This window comes from Mustela nigripes, chromosome 17 (assembly GCF_022355385.1).
Source record: "Mustela nigripes isolate SB6536 chromosome 17, MUSNIG.SB6536, whole genome shotgun sequence".
Taxonomy (NCBI): Eukaryota; Metazoa; Chordata; class Mammalia; order Carnivora; family Mustelidae; genus Mustela; species Mustela nigripes.
Genome location: NC_081573.1, coordinates 14212071 through 14231094, shown reverse-complemented (window position 1 = coordinate 14231094; position 19024 = coordinate 14212071). Strand labels below are relative to the sequence as shown.

General features: G+C 47.5%; 1 protein-coding gene across 1 annotated transcript; it reads left to right on the top strand.

Annotated features, from left to right (window-relative positions):
• The first annotated feature begins 1119 nt into the window (after nt 1–1119).
• On the top strand, nt 1120–11003 carry PSMC4 (proteasome 26S subunit, ATPase 4). The gene is made up of 11 exons (XM_059381745.1): nt 1120–1228; nt 2057–2155; nt 2281–2467; nt 4247–4393; nt 4475–4584; nt 4672–4765; nt 9676–9843; nt 9925–10001; nt 10147–10315; nt 10528–10583; nt 10756–11003. The coding sequence occupies exons 1-11, from the start codon at nt 1193–1195 to the stop codon at nt 10867–10869; spliced, it is 1257 nt and encodes a 418-aa protein (XP_059237728.1). The 5' UTR covers nt 1120–1192; the 3' UTR covers nt 10870–11003.
• Nucleotides 11004–19024: the final 8021 nt, after the last annotated feature.

The window sequence follows — 19024 nt, the reverse complement described above, 5'->3', positions numbered from 1 at the left end:
TGTCAAAGGGAAGATACTATCAAGATTCAGTGAGTTGAGGTACCTATGACTTAGGCAGGGCCTGGGGTGGATAGGTCTGCAGGTCTCACTCTCTGCCCAACGCCTGGCACGGCTGCCTCATTTTCTCCAGCCCTGATGGTGTTTCTATCTGATTCACTGCTAATCTGTAACATAGGCTCGGGGCTTCTCACCCTTGATGGGAGAAAAAGAAACCTAAGGCCACACTTTGCTGAGTCTTGAATTCCTGGGGTGGAATTCCTCTCAAGCTCTCTATTGCTTTACCACCATAGTTTTGCTCCTGTTAGTGTCACATTTTCTGATCGCTATAACCACTCCCCAAGATGTATTTACAATGACCTTCTGAGCATAGGGCCCACTGATACACATCTGAAGAGCCTCAAGACTGATGTTTTACTAGGTATTAGTAAATAATGTTATCTTAGCAGCAGCTAGCCCCTCAAGGTCCTGAAATCTTTACTTCCAAATTCCTTAGAGACTTACTCTAGCCCGCCCCCACCCCAAACTAGAAGGTATTTAATCGTCACTCCCCACAAACACAAGTGCAGCTTTTCCTGCCTACGGGTCCTGTCCCCCCTACTCTAATAAAGCACCTTCTTCCACCAAAAACGTCTCAAGAATTCTTTCTCCAGTATTAGCCCCTGACCCACAGCACATCAACCCCCAGGGTGGCGCCCGGTGCTTCCTGTCCCCACGCGGCGGGCAATCCTCGGACGCAGCCCTCATTTATATCTCCTAAAGGAACCCCTCTGGGGAACCTCGCCCAGAGCATCTCCAGCCCCGCCAGTAAATGGGGCCGGAGAGCCACCAGCACTTGGCCACGAAGCTCTCCGTGACGGATCTGCGAGTTCCTCAATTGAAATAGCAACCAGGCAGAGCCTCCTGCTGGCGAGAAAAAAACCCGCGCAGACGCCTTTCGAGGCCCTGCCTCCACGCACTACTGCGCAAGCGCACTATCCCAAGCCCGGGTAAGGAGGGCGCGTTGGCGAGTCTTGGGGGCGGAGTCGAGGACGAGGGCTTCCCTTCCCTCCATCCTTTGCGGCCCAACCCAGCCTGTTCTAGCGACATTTTAAACTACGTTTCCCAGAACCCACTGAGGCCCTAGTCTTCCGGTAGCGTCGGCGGAAGCAGTGACTAGATCTGGCTGGGCAACACAGAGGCCGGCTTGGTCACCATGGAGGAAATAGGCATCTTGGTGGAGAAAGCACAGGTCCGGTGGGGCCAGGCTCGCGGGGAGAGGGCGAGGCCGACCTGAGCGGGGTGCTGAGTGGCTGCGGGAATTCCGGCCCAGGTCTGGCTGGCTTTGGAGGCCGCGGTGGAGAGCTCTGTGCCGCCCTGAGGTCTGGCTCGGTGGCTGAATGATGTTAGGAGGGCAGTAAGGCTCAGAACGCGTGGCTGCAGGAATGAGTGACGTTCCGGATTCTTTGGCACGGAATGATTTCGGGGGCTAGCCAGGAGTGCTTAGTGACATCGGTGACCCGGCGGGGCTGCGGGATGTGTCGGGGTGTGAGTGATAGGGCCTTGGCCGTGGGCCGAATGATGTCTTACTGTGGGCGGGGGAGCTGACTGACGTTCGGGGCTTGGCTGGTGTTGGGGGGCTGCGTAATATCAGTGGTCTGGCCGCGTGATGTTTGCGGCCGACCTGGGGAGCTGGATGACAAAAGAACCTCATGTGAGTTTGGGTTTTGTGACATGAGGGATGTTTTGGGGAAAACTGGGTATTGTTGGAATGTTCGAAGGTGACTTTAACAGCCTCTAGTGAGATAGCCGTAAGATAGTAGGAACTTGTTGAGGGGTTAAGAGGCCTTGGAGTCCGGTAAGGAGTTGATGTGACCTTTAGTCCCTCGTTGGGAGTCTGGTGACCCTGGGGATGGGTAACATCAGGAGCCCATTTAGGGGGCTGAGAGGCTTGTAGGGTCTATTTAGAGGGGCTGAATGATGTCAGGAGCCTCAAGTGGTTCATGGCGGAGGGGGAGGATGCTCTAGATCCTTTCACGAGGGGATGCTCTTCCAGCCTGAGTTTTCTCCCTTGTTCTAGGATGAGATCCCAGCACTGTCTGTGTCACGGCCCCAGACTGGCCTTTCCTTCCTGGGGCCTGAGCCTGAGGACCTGGAGGACCTGTACAGCCGCTACAAGGTACCGTCACCCCCAGTTTGGACCCTGCACAGGGCCCAGCACCCCATACTTCCCGACACCTTCCACTCCTGCCTGGCTCAGCTGGGCCAGAGCCAGCCGTCTGCCTTACCCCTCTCCACTCACAGAAGCTGCAGCAAGAGCTGGAGTTCCTCGAGGTGCAGGAGGAGTACATCAAGGATGAGCAGAAGAATTTGAAGAAGGAATTCCTCCATGCCCAGGAGGAGGTGAAGCGGATCCAGAGCATCCCACTGGTCATCGGACAGTTTCTGGAGGCTGTGGATCAGAACACAGCCATTGTGGGCTCCACCACAGGTGCACAGGAGGGTGGGTGGGTGGGGGCACCTCATTTGCTCATCTGTTCGTTCATTGTTGGTTAACTCTTTCTGGTCACGGACCAGGAAGTGTGTGGAGTCTTAGAAGAGCGAACAAGGCAAAGCGACATAATGATGTTTTTCTAACTTTGATATAAGAGTAGACATATTTCACATTCTCTCTCTATGTGTGTGTATGTTTTGTGTGTGTTCGTGTATATGTATATACCCACGTGTACAGCTGACCTTTGAACAACACAGGTTTGAACTGTGGGGGTCTTATACACGGATTTTTGGATAAATACTGTACAGTACTGTACAGTACTGATTCTTACGAATCACTCAGTAACATTTTTTCTGCCTTACTTTACCATAAGGATATAGTACGTAATAGGTAAAACATACAAAACACGTGTTAATTGACTGTGTATGGTATTGGTAAGGCTTCTGGTCAATGGCTATTAGTAGTTGAGTTTTGAGGGAGTCAAGTTATGTATGGATTTTCAGTTGCTTGGGGTGTTCTGCGCTGCTAACCCCTGCAGTGTTCAAGGGTCAGTGGCATACGTATACACACTGGAAGTCTCATCAAATGATATTTAGCCTTACTGTGTGTCACATACTCTGATGTTTCCCGCTCCAGAATGGTCTGATTTTGTCTTAAACCGTGTTCGGGATGTGATCCTCTAAATTGATTTCATGTGACAGTTACTGAGTTGGGACCTGCAATTTGAAACCATGGGTGAAGTGTGAAGGGATTGGGCCCCAGTCGGATTCAGTATGTGGTAGTTGCTGTTGTTAACACGGGCTCAGGCCCTGCCCTCATGATGGGTGTTATTTCTGTGTGTTATCTGTCATTTCCTGCTTTGGCCTCTACTCCTGCGGACCAAGCATGTTCTGGAAGGGTGGGGAAAGGTGTATAACTGGGCCTGGAATTGGACTGTTGGGCTGGAGGTGAGGTGGTGAATGGAGGGAGATAACCTGAAATGAGGCTTATGACTTGGACCTGTAGGACTTAGGGGGACAATGGGGCTGTCCCTGAGATGCTGACATGGGCAGAAGAGTAGGTTTGGAGGGAGGCAGTGTGGGCAGTTTTGGACTTCACAGGGACGGGTCTGTGAGGCTGCTAGACAGCCAGGTCTGAAGGTCAGGAGAGAGACTGATGCTGGAGAGAGGTGTGTATCACCGCCTTAAGAGCAGAAGGTCGATGGGGCCTGGGCAAGCAGGGAGGAGTCTGGTGCGGAGACTTGGGTGGCAGCAGAAGGCTGAATCAGGGGGCTTCTGTGAGGAAGCAGAGGAGGTTGGTTGGAGACATTCAGGAGGCTGAGGGGAATTGCGTAGGGACTGATGGGCTGTGGAGGGCAGGGGAGAAAGGTCCGGAATGAGGCTTGGGACTTTGGCTGGTGACTAGGGACCACAGGCCTCCCTGAGACAGGGACCCAGGAGGAGCAGCACAGTTTGAGAGAAGATACTGAGACCATATTGGAACCCAGTGAGTGAGGAAGACCCCGGGGACATGTCGGGGGACGCAGTCCAGGAGGCTGCTGTTCAGCTAGGACTGGAGCTCGCGAGACTGTTGGAGCTGGAAATGGACAAGGAAACTGTCATCATGAACGTGGGGATGGCCAGGGGAATGCAAGACTAGAGGCCAGGAGGGCCATTCTGGGTCTGAGTGAAATATACTGGTGGCCTGGCGGCTACTACGACCGCAGGGTTTGGGGGAGGAGATGGTTCTGAGGTTCTGGCACTTCTGACTTACCACCCCCCCCACCATCTCCCAAAGGCTCCAACTACTACGTGCGCATCCTGAGCACTATTGACCGGGAGCTGCTCAAGCCAAACGCCTCGGTGGCCCTCCACAAACACAGCAATGCCCTGGTAGACGTGCTGCCGCCCGAGGCCGACAGCAGCATCATGATGCTCACCTCAGGTGGGAGTGGGAGCCTGGGGCCGGTGGGCCTGAGGGGACCTTGAGGCCAGGCTGGGAGCCCCCGCTCTGCTCTCCCACCAGACCAGAAGCCAGACGTGATGTATGCAGACATCGGGGGCATGGACATCCAGAAGCAGGAGGTGCGGGAGGCCGTGGAGCTCCCACTTACACACTTCGAGCTCTATAAGCAGGTGAGGGGCTGGGAGGGGCCCCCCGCCCTGGGCCTCGACTTGGCGGTTGGACTCCCTGTCTCATCCTCCCTTACCTCCGCGTTTCAGATCGGCATCGACCCTCCCCGAGGTGTCCTCATGTACGGCCCACCCGGCTGTGGGAAGACCATGTTGGCAAAGGCCGTGGCTCATCACACAACAGGTGAGCCACTCCCTGGAGCTCTGGCCTTCTGGGCTCGGGACCTTGCCCCCTGCTTTCTCATGTTCCCCCGGAAATGACGAGGTGTGGTGATTAAGAACGGGGGCTGTGGGGTCAAAGCCCCAGGGTGATTCTTACTGGCTGTGCCGTCTTGGGGAGGTGGCTTCACTGCCTCGTGCTTCAGTTCCCTCGTCTCACAGAAGACTTGCCTCTCAGTGGGTTGTCACCCACCAGTAACCGGGAGTTCAAATTCATGGGTTGCAACCAGCATTTAAGAAAATGAAATCGGAAACATCAGAGTCCATCCCACATAGTAGGAGCTCATATGACTTTGTAGAAACCTGTTGCACACACACACGCTTGTGGTTGTTTATGTATGTATTTTTTTTCTTTTTTTTTTCTTTTTTTTTAAGATTTTATTTATTTATTTGACAGAGATCACAAGCAGGCAGAGAGGAAGGGGAGCAGGCTCCCCGCTGAGCAGAGAGCCCGATGTGGGCTTGATCCCAGCACCCTGAGATCATGACCTGAGCTGAAGGCAGAGGCTTAACCCACTGAGCCACCCTCTTTTTCTTATACATGTAATTCTTATGTATTTCTTATCCTAGGTTCCAGACAAAAATGTCTGAAGGTCGCTATATTACTGTTTGTGAAGGCTGAGGATAAGCTCAGCACATCTTAAAATCCTAACATGTGAGCTGGGGGGCAATAGGAGGCAGTGGTTAAGCAGTGGGTTTTCTGGGCCAGGCTGAGTGGGTTTGAGGTCTGCCTCCCCTACAACCATTTATGTAAGCTCGTGTATGTCACTACTCAGTAAGTTAGTCTCTCTCTGACTCCTGTTTTCTGTTTCTGATTACTCAGAGGATTAAATCAATATAAAGCTAGAACCATACCTGACACATAGAGAGTGGACAAGAAATGTCAGCCATTGTCACGAACGTTCATTTGCTTAGAGGTTCCTGGGACTTCTGCTCTCCCAGGCCTGGAGCTGAGCTCAGACGTGTCCCCTGTGGTGGAGAATCTCCCAGTGTGACTGGGGAAGAAGGAAAAGAAACACTTAGAATTCAGTTACTATTTATTGAATACCTGATGTGTGCCAAGCCGTGTTTTAGGTGCTGGAGACGTGGCAGTGAACAGAACGAAGTTTTCTTTCTTTGTGGAGTTGATATCTTAGTTGGGGATGTACTTGAACAGATAAACAGGTGAACAGATTAGGGATCACATGGTACCGAATGTGCGATGAGAGGAAGCAGGACCAGGGGATAGAGAATAGTATGGCTGCCACTTTGCATGGCAGAACTGGGGGGTGGTCTCGGAAGACGTTTATGAGGCAACGTTTACATAAAGACCTAAAATACGTGCAGGAGTGAGTCCTGAGGATGTCTGGGGGAGGCTGGAACATGCTTAGTGTCCCAGGAATAATAGGGAGGCCCTATAGTCGAAAGGAGTGAACAAGGGGCTCACAGTTACAGGGGAGGTTGAGTGGGAGCAGTCTGCCAAGCAGCAGATGCCCTGGAGAAGCAGAGAGAGAAATGGGATTGCCCTTACAGGAGGGTGAGTCGGTCCATTCTGCCTGTGCCTCTCAGATGGGGCTTCCCAGAGGAAGCGAGGCATGAGCGATTTGTTGGGCATGCAGCTGGAAGGGAGGATCCCAGAGTAGTATGTGCAAAGGCCCGGGGTGGGAAAGAACTTTGATCTGGTGAATCGTGAGTAGACCATGACTGAACTCCACAAGGGCATTGGTTCTTTCCCATTTTTCCAACGCCTGCCCAGTAATCTCACTGTGGTACTTGGTCAGCCAATGTTGGGGACCTGGCTGAAGGAGGGCTGTGCTTGGCAGGACCCCAGCGGTGAGACTGGGGAACTCAGAAAGGTTGTAAATATAGTCTCAGCGTGAATCTCAGATTTTGCACATTGTCCTGAGAGCGCGGTGGCTTTAGACAGGCAGGGTTCAATAGAAATACAGCCCAAGCCGCATCTAGAATTAAAAAATTTTAAGTACCCATTAAAAAAAATAAGTTAGGGGCGCCTGGGTGGCTCAGTGGTTTAGGCCTCTGCCTTCGGCTCGGGTCATGATCTCAGGGTCCTGGGATCGAGCCCCACATCGGGCTCTCTGCTCAGCAGGGAGCCTGCTTCTCCCTCTCTCTCTGCCTGCCTCTCTGCCTACTTGTGATCTCTCTCTATCAAATAAAAAAAAAAAAACAGTTAGAAGAAATAGGTGAACCTATTAAATCTTATATAACAAGTATCCTCTAAATATCATTATTTGAACAGGTAGCAGATAGAAAATTTGAGATTTTTTCCTATTTCTTTTTTTTTTTAAGATTTTATTTATTTATTTGGCAGACAGAGATCACAAGTAGGCAGAGAGGCAGGCAGAGAGAGAGGAAGAAGCAGGGTCCCCACTGAGAGAGCCCAATGTGGGGCTCGATCCCAGGACCCTGGGATCATGACCCGAGCCGAAGGCAGAGGCTTTAACCCACTGAGCCACCCAGGCACCCCCCATTACTTTCTTTAATAAAATATATATAACAAAAATTACCATTTTAGCCATTTTTTTAAAAAGGTTTTATTTATTCATTTGAGAGAGAGAGAGACCATGAGAGGGGAGAGATCAGAGGGAGAAGCAGACTCCCCACCCAGCAGGTAGCCTGATGTGGGACTTGATCGTGGGACTCCAGGATCATGACCTGAGCTGAAGGCAGTTGCTTAACCAACTGAGCCACCCAGGTGCCCCTGACCAATTTTTAAGTATATAGTTAAGTGGTATTAAAAACATTCACAGTGCTGCACAACCTCTACCACTGTCCCATTTCCAGAACTTGTTCGTCATCCCAGACTGAAGCTTGTATCCATTAGACGCTAACTCCGTTTTTCTCCAGACTCCTTCGCCCCCAAACCTGATAACCTCTATTCTGCATTCAGCGGCGATAAATTGGGCTGTCATATATGAGTATCTCATAGAAGTTGATGAATTGTACAATGTTTGTTTTTTCGTGACGGGCTTTTTCATTTAACCTCATCTTCAAGGCTCATCCATGCTGAAGCAGGTGTCAAACAGAATTCCTTTTTAAGGCCAGATAATATTACACTGTATGTATGTACCCTGTTTTCTTTATGTGGACATCTATGAAGATATTTTACACTTGTTTATGCTAAGTCTCTGGAAGTCCAATGAGTATTTCACAGTGACAGCCTATCTCATTTTGGACCAGCCACATTTCCGTTTCCCCAGCAGCCACATGTAGCCAGTGGCCACCCAATTAGAGAAGTGGTATGATCAGATTAGCTTTTTGAAAGATGATCCTGGCAGCTGGTAGTGAACTGGAGGGAGGAGAAATCTGATAGCCAATCAGAAGACTTTGGAGTGATCAGGAGGACTGTTGTAGCCTTGGGCAAAGGCCTTGGAGGTGGTTGGAGAGAGAAGGTCGAATCAAGGGGCAGAAGTGACCGGATTTACTGACTGACTAGAAGGGGTTGGCAAGTGGGAGGGGTGAGGAGCAACTTCCATTTCCTCCCTTGGGTCATGGGCGGGTGGGTAATGGTGACCTTCACAGGACTGGCGTCAGGGGAAGACAGAGTGAATGTGGGACGCGCTATAATTCAGTGACCTGGAGATTTTCACTGAAACACAGTACAAGAGATTGGGAGGATGAGAAAGGGGAGGCAGGGGGACGGGGCACTGCAGCAGCTGAGTGTGGGGAAGGCAGACAGACCAAGATCAAGTCAGATACGGGGAGCTCAGAAGTTGGGATTTCACAGTTAACAGCATGGACACCTGCAGAGCAGCCACAGAAATGTGTGGTGGAAGCAGACCCTGGGGTGTGTTTAGATACCCTGAGGTTGGCCAGTGAGCAAGCCCGCACGTAATGAAGGTATTGCAGAGGAGGGACACCTTGAGCCACGTGTGGATGCTGGATGTTAGGGCATGGCAGGCCGGGCCAGCCAAGTGCACGGCTCCAGGTTAGGACAGAAGACCACAGGGCTGCATCGTGGACAGTGTGGCTCCCTTCCCTGCGGTGGTTGAAAGGAGGGTTGTGGGGGTTGATCCGTGCCTCGCAGAGCCACATCTAGTCGTTAACAAATAAGTTAGACTTTAAGAAATAAGTTCAAAAGGAGAGGCCCAGAACAAGCCTGTCTTCGACCACATTGCCACTTGCTGGTTAATCAGAATATGTGCTTGGGGTCCCGGATTCTTGCATGATATTCAAAAGTGGGTCCTTTTCCACGGAACTCCAAGCTCTCAGTGAGGTGGTATGATACCGTAGTGTATGGACAGCATCTCCTTTTAACTTTTTTTTTTTTTGGTAAAGATTCTATTTATTTGACAGAGAGAGAGACACAGGAGAGGGAACACAAGCAGGGGAAGTGAGAGAGGGAGATGCAGGCTTCCCCGATTAGGGAGCCTGATGTGGGGCCCAATCCCATGAGCCTGGGATCATGACATGAGCCGAAGTAAAATGTGAGCAGATGCCTAACAACCGAGCCATCCAGGCGCCCCACAGATCTCTTTTGTCTCTTACTGATTTTTGCAACATGTGGAGATCCAGGGGTTTGTTTTTTCTGTCTTAGATTCCCCAGATGTCTCTGTTTTCCTCCATATGGGCTTTTGAAGCACAGCTGCTTTTTTTTTTTTTTTTGAGATGATGTCCTGGTATTTACATGTTGTGCCAAAAACAACACATCTGTGGTAGGATTCATGATTTGGGCTGCTGGGTTGCTGTGGGGAGCTGGCAGATGGCTGGTTCTCCCAGCAGGATCTGGGACGCAGCCCTAGGGAATGAGAGAATGGCTGGGTTACTTGGAGTGGGTGTCAAAGAAAGGGGTGTCTTCAGGGGATTCTCAGTTTCCGTAAAGCAGCACGGCCCCGTGGGAGGCCCTTCCTCATCTAACCCTTGTCATCCCGCCATCAGCTGCATTTATCCGGGTCGTGGGCTCAGAGTTTGTACAGAAGTACCTGGGCGAGGGCCCCCGTATGGTCCGGGACGTGTTCCGCCTGGCCAAGGAGAACGCACCTGCCATCATCTTCATCGATGAGATCGACGCCATTGCCACCAAGAGATTTGATGCCCAGACGGGGGGTGAGTCATGCCTCAGCAGGGCCTGGGGTCTTGGGCAGGCTTGTATGGGATGCCTAGGACTGACTGTGTTGTGCTCTCTAGCTGACAGGGAGGTTCAGAGAATCCTGCTGGAGCTGCTGAATCAAATGGATGGATTTGACCAGAACGTTAACGTCAAGGTTTGGGGTTCAGGGTAGACAGGGGGAGGTGTGGTATGGGAATTAGGGAAAGGTGGAGGTTGGCATGTATGGGGGCAGGTATCATGACAGGAAGGAGGGTGTGGGGGGTGCACCAAGGTCTGAGCTGGCCTGTCCCCAATGCCAGGTGATCATGGCCACAAACAGAGCAGACACTCTGGATCCTGCCCTGCTGCGGCCAGGACGCCTTGACCGTAAAATCGAATTTCCACTCCCTGACCGCCGCCAGAAGAGATTGATTTTCTCCACTATCACCAGCAAGATGAATCTCTCTGAGGAGGTTGACTTGGAAGACTGTATCCTGCTGTAGAAGGGAGGGGAGGGTCCCGGTTGGGAGCGGGGACTGGATCTTCATCACCACCTCTGTCTTCACCGTGACCCACCTTGTGCAGGGTGGGACACCGGGGTCCAACAATGGGGGTGGTGACAAGACAGCTGGAGGATGACTTCTGGTTCTAGGCTCTTACCCTCTTGTGCAGGGAATGGTTCCTTAACTCACCTGCCACAGATGTGGCCCGACCAGATAAGATTTCGGGAGCTGATATCAACTCCATCTGCCAGGAGGTGAGTGAGGGTTTCTCTTTTGGAGGCAGGGGTATATGGAGACCCTTCCTTTTTGAGACCACTCTGCCGCCATCCTCGTGCCCCATGTTGTCTCCCTGGGGCTTGGGGCCTGGTCTCTTCCCCCACCATCACTAGGGCTGGGGAATAGATTTTAACTGTCATCCCTCAACAGAGTGGAATGTTGGCAGTCCGTGAGAACCGCTACATTGTTCTGGCAAAGGACTTCGAGAAAGCATACAAGACCGTCATCAAGAAGGATGAGCAGGAGCATGAGTTTTATAAGTGACCCAGCCCCTGTGGGGGAAGGGGAGGGGAGAGGAGGGGACTTCTCTCACCTCCCAACTTCTGTCCCCAAACCTAGTGTTCTTTTTTCTCTACCCAGGATTGGTTTACTCAATAAATATACAAGATTAAATCTGTTCTATTTCTTCCTAAAAGTTTCACTCCTTTGGAGAAAACTGGGCCATGAATAGGATATTCTGTCCGTCCTGCTCTTCTGACAGACGAATGGGTGAAGTACAGGCCTGGGTTACAGTTTGAGAGAGAAGCAAAGAATTCAGATCAGATGACTTTAGAAATTTGGGGGAAAGAATGGAAACCGAATCGCAGACTGGCCCTTGACCACATAATAAAGCCCCCGCACATTTCGTCACCCACATTTCCTAGAGTAGGTAGAAGACCATTTGTGTCTTTGGTGATTCCTGCCTTCCTCACACTCAGAGGGAGTATGAAGGATGAGGAGATAGCCCTGCAGAGTCCCCAAGAGTAGGGATGAGGGTTGTGGAGAGGAGGTGGGATGCCTGGGTTTTGTGATTGTCTCTGGCTCTCCTCCATATGGTCTTGTTGGGGCACAAATATGTTTGGTTGGACCAATGCCCATTCTCTCTTGAGGGCTCTCCCTCTGGGCAGCCTTCCCTAATGCCCCAAGTTGGGAAGGAACCCTTCTGTGCACACTGACCCCATGTACCTGCTCTACTTGGCACTTACGCCCCCTTAGACTTTGTCATGTGCTTGCCTGTCCCTCCTCCAAATGGAACCTCCTATAGGCAAGGGATTGTGACCTGATCACAATTCAAGTCCCAGTGCCTACACATGGTAGACTTTCACTTAATATTTCTTGAACAAATACATGAATGTCACTATGTATTTGAAGGTGAGCTAGGAAGAAAGTATATGGAAAAACAGTAGTCACAGGTCCTTGAGGAGATAGGGGTGATTCTTCTGCAGAGGAGCATGACGGGTTGAGTGGAGACGTTATACCCTTTCTTTCCCCCCGCCCCCGGAACTCGCTAAAGTAAGAGTAAGGAGAGAAGAGCAAGATGGACATTCACAAGAACACAGGAGGAGAGAGGACACAGGAACAACACAGTTTTGGGGAGAGGCTGATAACTACTCATCAATCCAACTGAGCCTGAGCTACAGGGGAGCCCAGATTCTCACACTTGAGAGATCACAGGTACCCCGTTCTGAAGAGGAGGGCTGGAAACGTGGACTACCAGAACGGCTACACAAAAATCAGAATTCAGACACCAAGTGGGATTTGAACCTGGCCTGCAGTGAAAGAATGAATGGTTGTTATTCCAGGCTCCAAGCCCCTTCTCCAGCCTGGCTGGAGGTTTACTCCAGGAAAGGCTGGACCTTGGGTCCCTGGGCTGTCAGGCCTGAAGCGGGTATAAGAGAGGGCGCCCCAGGCAGGCAACTGAAGGATTCCATCAGGAAACTGAGCAGCATGAGAGAAAAGAGGAGGGGTTGTTCAGACACATTAAACCCTCATCTTTCCCACTCAGTAGCAGCTAATACCTAAAACTGATGAATTAACAAAAGCATAGACTTTGGAAATACGGAAGTGAATTTCAAAACAAACGAGGATGGGAAGTAGTTGACTCTTGGAGTAGACTGGAAATACGGAGGGGTGAGGGTGTGATGGGAATGCTGTTGTTTTGCTATATACTATACGTATACACATAACAGGACAGTGTTGAATGGCAGCACCTTGTTTCTGACCGTAGGGAAAAATCAGTGAATATTTTATCACAAGGTGTCTGTTAGATGTTCATTTTCGTGCACATCCCTTCTCAAACAGAGTTTTGTTTCATTCGTAGCTTATAGAGAGTCATCATGAAACGTATCGAGTTTTGTCAAATACATAAAAAGCAATTACTGACACGATCTTTTGGTTTCTTTCCTTCTTAAAATAGTGAATTGCTTTGATTAATTTTAGAATGTCATACCAGCCTTGAATTCCTAGGTTAGGCCCCACCTGGTCATGATGTATTATCCTTTATATATACTGCTGAATTCCGTTCGCTAATTGTGGGTTTGTGGTGGGGGGAAGGTTTGGAGATTTTTATGTGTATGCTTACAAATTTTTATTTATTTATTTGACAGACAGAGATCACAAAAAGTAGGCAGAGAGGCAGGCAGAGAAAGGAGGAAGCAGGCTCCCCACCGAGCAGGGCGCCCGATTCGGGTCTCGATCCCAGAACCCTGGGATCATGACCCAAGCCGGAGGCAGAGGCTTTAACCCACTGAGCCACCCAGGTGCCCCTGTGTCTATGCTTATTACTGATCTTGGTTTACGATTTTTTTCCCTCATAATATCTTTCTCAGATTTTAGATCAGTATTAAGTTGAAATGGGAAATGTTCCTTCTTTCTCTATTTTCTGAAAGTGATACTGGTGTCGTATTATTTCTTTCTTAAATCTTGGGTCCAGTTGACATTAAAGTCATCTGAACCTGGAGTTTTCTTTGTGGGAAAGATTTATAGTTTCAAGGATGATATATGTCTCCAATTTGAATTTTTATATTACAGCAGAGAAATGAAAATTAAATTTAAAAGAAAAAAGTTCCATTTTTAGAGAACATAAAATACTAGGAATAAATTTAACAAAACACACACCTGAAAATTACACAATTTTGCTGTGAAAAGCTAGAGAATACCTAAATAAATGGAAAGATGTGCCATAATCATGGCTGAGTTTAGAAATCCATCTTCCTCAAATTGAACTGTATGTTTAATGGAAGTGAACTAAAATCCCAACAGGCACTTCAGAAGTTGCTCAGTTGATTGTAAACATGTGGACATGCAAAGGACTTAGAATACTTCAGGGTATTTTAAAAGAAGAACAAAGCTGGGGGATTTATACTACCGGAACTCAAGCTAATTTACTCTGAAGCTAAAATCAAGGCAATGTGGTATTGGTATAATGATAAATTGATAAGTGGAACAAAATAGAAGATCAAGAAATAGACCTATATCCATACAGTCATTTAATTGTCCTTAAAAACTCCTGGTTCAATGCAAGAAAGGACAGTTCTTTCAAAAAATGGTGCTGAAATAATGGGATAAACTTGGGAAAATTAACCTCAACCTCACCAGCCCCCCAAATTAAATTGAGGTGAATCAAAGACATAAAAGAACTATGAAGTTTCTAAAATTAAATATGGTAGAATATCCTTGTGGCCTTGGAGCAAGCAAAAGCCCTAACTTAAAATATATATATATATATATATATATATATCAATTGAACTTCCCAAAAATGAAAAATTTAGTTATGGGCTAACACGAAATATTTATAATACATACATCCAAAAAGGGGTTCTCTTTAGCATATCTAAAGAACTCAGACAACTTGATAGGATGAAAATCAAAACAAAAAATGGGCAAAAAATATGAACAGACACTTCACAAAAGATAGACAAATGGCCAAAAAAAACACCAAAAGAAAAATGAAAAAGTTAACATCATGAGTATTTAAACCATATTACTTTGGGTAAGGTATGGCAATGCAGATCAAGAAAGAGAGTGGAGAATTTTATAATTTATTATACTCACAGTTCCCAGGGGAGAACACAGCATGCCACATGGGGTTGCTCTGGGGAAGTGCCAGTGTCACACACAAGGCCACGGGAGCGAAGAGAACAATGGGCAAGCACTTTTACTGCTTTTTCTGTGGGAAGAAATGAAAGAGGCAAGGTAAGCAGGCTTAGGACTGCGACTGAATAATTTCAGCAGGCTCTGGGGAAGAGGGGCTGTCCCTGGTTGGTACCTGGTGCTGGGGCAATTAGGGTGCATGTACAGTGTCCTGTACAGAGTGTGACTGCCCAACGAGAGAGGTAGTTCGGGTGTGCGCTTAACCAGCACCTCAAGAAGAGCAACTGACTGACTTCTAGCCAGGGTCTAAAAGCATTTGGGGATTACCTGTTTGTAAAAACGGTATTATGAGCCCTCAAGTCACCAAGAAAAACACAAAGCAGTCAAAATAGCAAGTACAACGTACTACCAAAATGATTAAAATGTGAAAGACAGACAATGTCAAACGTTAACAAGGCTGTGGAGAAACTGGAACTGTCATGTATCACTTTTGAGAGTATAAGCTAGCACAACTACTATATAAAGCAATTTGGCATTTCTTGTAAAATTAAACACAGATCTATACTATGATCTAGTAATTTCACTCCTGGGCATCTATGCGAGAGAATTAGAAATATATACCTACAGGAAACTTGTTCAGGAATGTTAACAGCAATTTTACACATAAGCACAACTCAATTAAAAAAGACCACCCCTCACCCCCAAGTCCTTGAAGCCATAAGCAACCACTAATCTACTTTCATCTCTGAATTTCCCTATTCTGGAATTTCATCTGAATGTGATCATAGAACATGTGTGGTCTTTTGTGACTGGGTTATGTTATGTTTGTTGGTTTGTTTGTTTGTTTTCACTTAGCAGAATGTTTTTCAAGGTTCATCCCAGTTATAGTGTAAATTACTACCTCATTCCTTGTGTTTGATCCACTGGATTTGATTGCAAGGACCGCTGTGACAAAGTACCCCAGGGTGGTGGCTTCAATAACAGAAAGGTGTTTCCTTGTATTTGTACAGGCTCAATGTCCAACATGAATGTCAGCAGGGTTGTTTTTTCTCCCTGTGTCTTCACATGATCTTCCTTCTGTATGGGCAGTGTCCTTCTGTGTCCTAATCTCTTTTTATTTCTTTTTTTTAAGTTTTAAAATTTATTTGACAGAGATCACAAGTAGGCAGAGAGGCAGGCAGAGCGAGAGGAAGGGAAGCAGGATCCCCGCTGAGCAGAGAGCCTGATGCAGGGCTCCATCCCAGGAGCCTGAGACCATGACCTGAGCCAAAGGCAGAGGCTTAACCCACTGAGCCATTCAGGTGCCCCCTAATCGCTTTTTATAAAGACACTAGTCATTGCACTAGGGCCCACCTTCATGACTTCACTAAACCTTCATTACTTCCTTCAAGACCCAATCTCCAAATCACCTTCTGAGGTACTTGGTGCTAGGACTAAAATATATGAATTTTGGGGAGACAAATTCATCCCACAACAGCCACATTTTGCTTCTCCACCTGTTGATGGACATACACTTACTTCCACATTTTGGATATCGTGGATAATGCTGTTATAAAAATCCATTTACAAGTTTAACTATCTTTTGGCGGGGGAATTCGAACTCTAGTTTGATTGGTCTGGTTTGTTCACAGTTAAGCCTCCTGCTCAGAGAACCAAAGGGCCAGCTGATGGTGAGGGAAGACAGTGTCCCCAGCCTTCCAGAGTCATGGGTTTTCAGGGCTCCCCCAGCCCAAAGCTATTCTCTGCCCTTGTGCCTAGGAGGAAAAAAGGAAAGAGCCTCTTTGGGTGGGGGAGTGAGAGGCAGCTATGGGATAATTTTATTGTAAAGCCCAGGGTCTGTTCTTCACAGCAGGAGGTAGTAATCACATAAAGGTTTTGTTTGTTTGTTTTTTTGACAGAGATCACAAATAGGCAGAGAGGCAGGCAGAGGTAGGGGGTGCTGCGAAGCAGGCTCCCTGCTGAGCAGAGAGCCCGATGATGCCGATGCGGGGCTTGATCCCAGGACCCTGGGATCATGACCTGAGTCGAAGGCAGAGGCTTAATCCACTGAGCCACCCAGGCGCCCCTACATAAAGTTTTATTATAAACTTATAATAAATGAGAGAATTATATATTATTCTTACTTTTGGGGGGGGGGGGTTTCTTAAATTTTTTTCACAAACAAAACAAAACAAAAACAAAAAACCAAAACAAAACAAAAAGAGCAGGAAAGAAAAATACAAGAAGCAAATGAGCCAGAAACCTGGGTTCAGATCAGAAGGGACCAGGGAGATGAGAACCAGGCTGTTACTCCTGGAGCAGTAACACTATGGCTGGCCCCAGGGCTCTCTCCAGGGATCTTGGGAGAATGGCAGCAAGCCCTAGAAGGAAAGACAAAGGTGGGAAGATGGCAGTCCCCAGACTAGCAGCAGTACTGTTCCTCTGGTGGCCACCATGGGCAGTCAACTGGGTTGAAAATATTAGAGGCCCCTATGTCTGGAGGCCCGGTCTCCAAAGCATGGGCCCATGGGGGTCAGACAAAGGGAGGAAGTGGGAAGGGAAGGCACAGAAGTGCTGTGAGTTCTACCAGAGTCCTTCCCTGGGACCGTGGGGATCCAGGGGATAAGGGGAAACCGGACTCTTCCCTGTTTGTCAGTTGATTGGTTTCTTTAGGCTTTCCAACTGGTCCCTGATACCTACAAACTTGTGCCCCATGTCCCTTTCTTGATGGCCAGGACATTGGGGAACAGCTGATATCTCATACTCATAATGTGTGGTCATTAATGTCCACCTTGGTCATTACCACCTTTCCATGTTGTTCGGCCACCATCTTCTCTAGCCTTGGCCTGAGAGAAAAAACTGCAGGGGGCACACCACTGTGCATGGGAACCCACAAGCACTGGTGTCTCACTGTTGACAACTCTGTCTTGAAAGTCAGGTCCACCCAGATCTTAAAGGTCACTGTAGAGACTCTGGTGAGAGTATATTGTTCATGTCAGGCCTCCAGGACTGTACTGTGGGTTCTTCAGAGCCCTGGAGGTAAGGGGTGCCCACCTCATCAGGAGAAGTCTTTGAGCCATCTTCCTACAGTGTGAGTGGAGAGCTACACAGATTGGCCCTCCCCACCCATCAAAGGTACTCCTCCATTTACAAGTTTTTGTGTGAACATGTTTTTTATTTCTCTTGGGTTCATACCCAGAAGTAGAATTGCTGGGTGATATGGGAACACTATGTTTAATCATTTAAGGAACTGCTAGCCTGTTAACCCATGTAACTGCACCATTTTACACTCCCGCCAGCAGTGTCTGAGAATTCCAATTTCTCTATATCTTCACCAACACCTCTTCTCTCTCTTTCTTTTTTTAAAAGTTTTTATTTATTTATTTTCCAGAGAGAGATTGAGAGAGAGAGATCACAAGTAGGCAGAGGAGCAGACAGAGAGAGGGGGGAAGCAGGCTCCCTGCTGAGCAGAGAGCCTGATGCAGGGGTCCATCCCAGGACCTTGAGATCATGACCTGAGCTGAAGGCAGAGGCTTAACCCACTGAGCCACCCAGGCACCCCTATTATCTCTTTTTTTAAATTCTAGTCACCTTAATGGGTATGAAATTGTAACTCAGTGTGATTTCAATTTGCGTTTCCCTGCTGGTTAATAATGTTGACTATCTTTTCGAGTGCTTGCTGGCCATTTGTATATTGTCCTTGGTGGAATAGTCATTCAGAATCTTTGCCAAACTGTAATTATTTGTATTTATATATTTTTATATACTTTTATATAATTTCCTCAAGAAAATATAACAATTATGAATATGTATGTCCCTAACAACAGAACCCATGGTTATACAAAATAAAAACTGACAAAATTGAACGGAGACATAGACAATTCATTCATAGAAGTTGGGAAGTTAAACAATATACTCTCAATAATTGATATAACAATCCAGCAGAAAATCAGCAGGAATACAGAAAACTTAAATAATATTAGCAAACAATTTGACTAAGCTGATATTTATTGAGCACTCTACCAAGAGAAGAATACACACTCTTTTTAAGGTAGCATGCCCTATTAGTCTCTCCAGGCTAAGTAATATGCTAGACCATAAAGCATCTTAATAAATTTTTTAAAAAATGAAATCATGCTAAGTATGTTCTCTGCCTACAATGGAAATAAATCAGAAATCAATAACTAAGGAAATTTGGGATCCAAAAATATTTTAATCAACACATTTCTAAATACTCTAGGATTCAAGAAAATTATGAGAAATTAGAAAGTATTTTGAACTGAAGGAGAATAAAAACAAAGCCTATCAAAATGTATGGGATGCAGTTAAGGATGTTTTTAGTGGGAAATTCGTATCTTACATACATGCCTATGGTACCATGAAAGAATTAAGATCTAAAATCATTTGGAAGAATTTACCAGTGAGGCTGTTTGATCCCAAGCTTTTCTTTGTTGGAAGGTACTGGGATGCTGATTCAATCTCCTTTCTCATTTTAAGTATATTTAGATTTTCTATTTCTTCATGATTCAGTATTATAAGGTTGTGTTTCTGGCGATTTGTCCATTTCATCTAGGCTATCCAGTTTGCT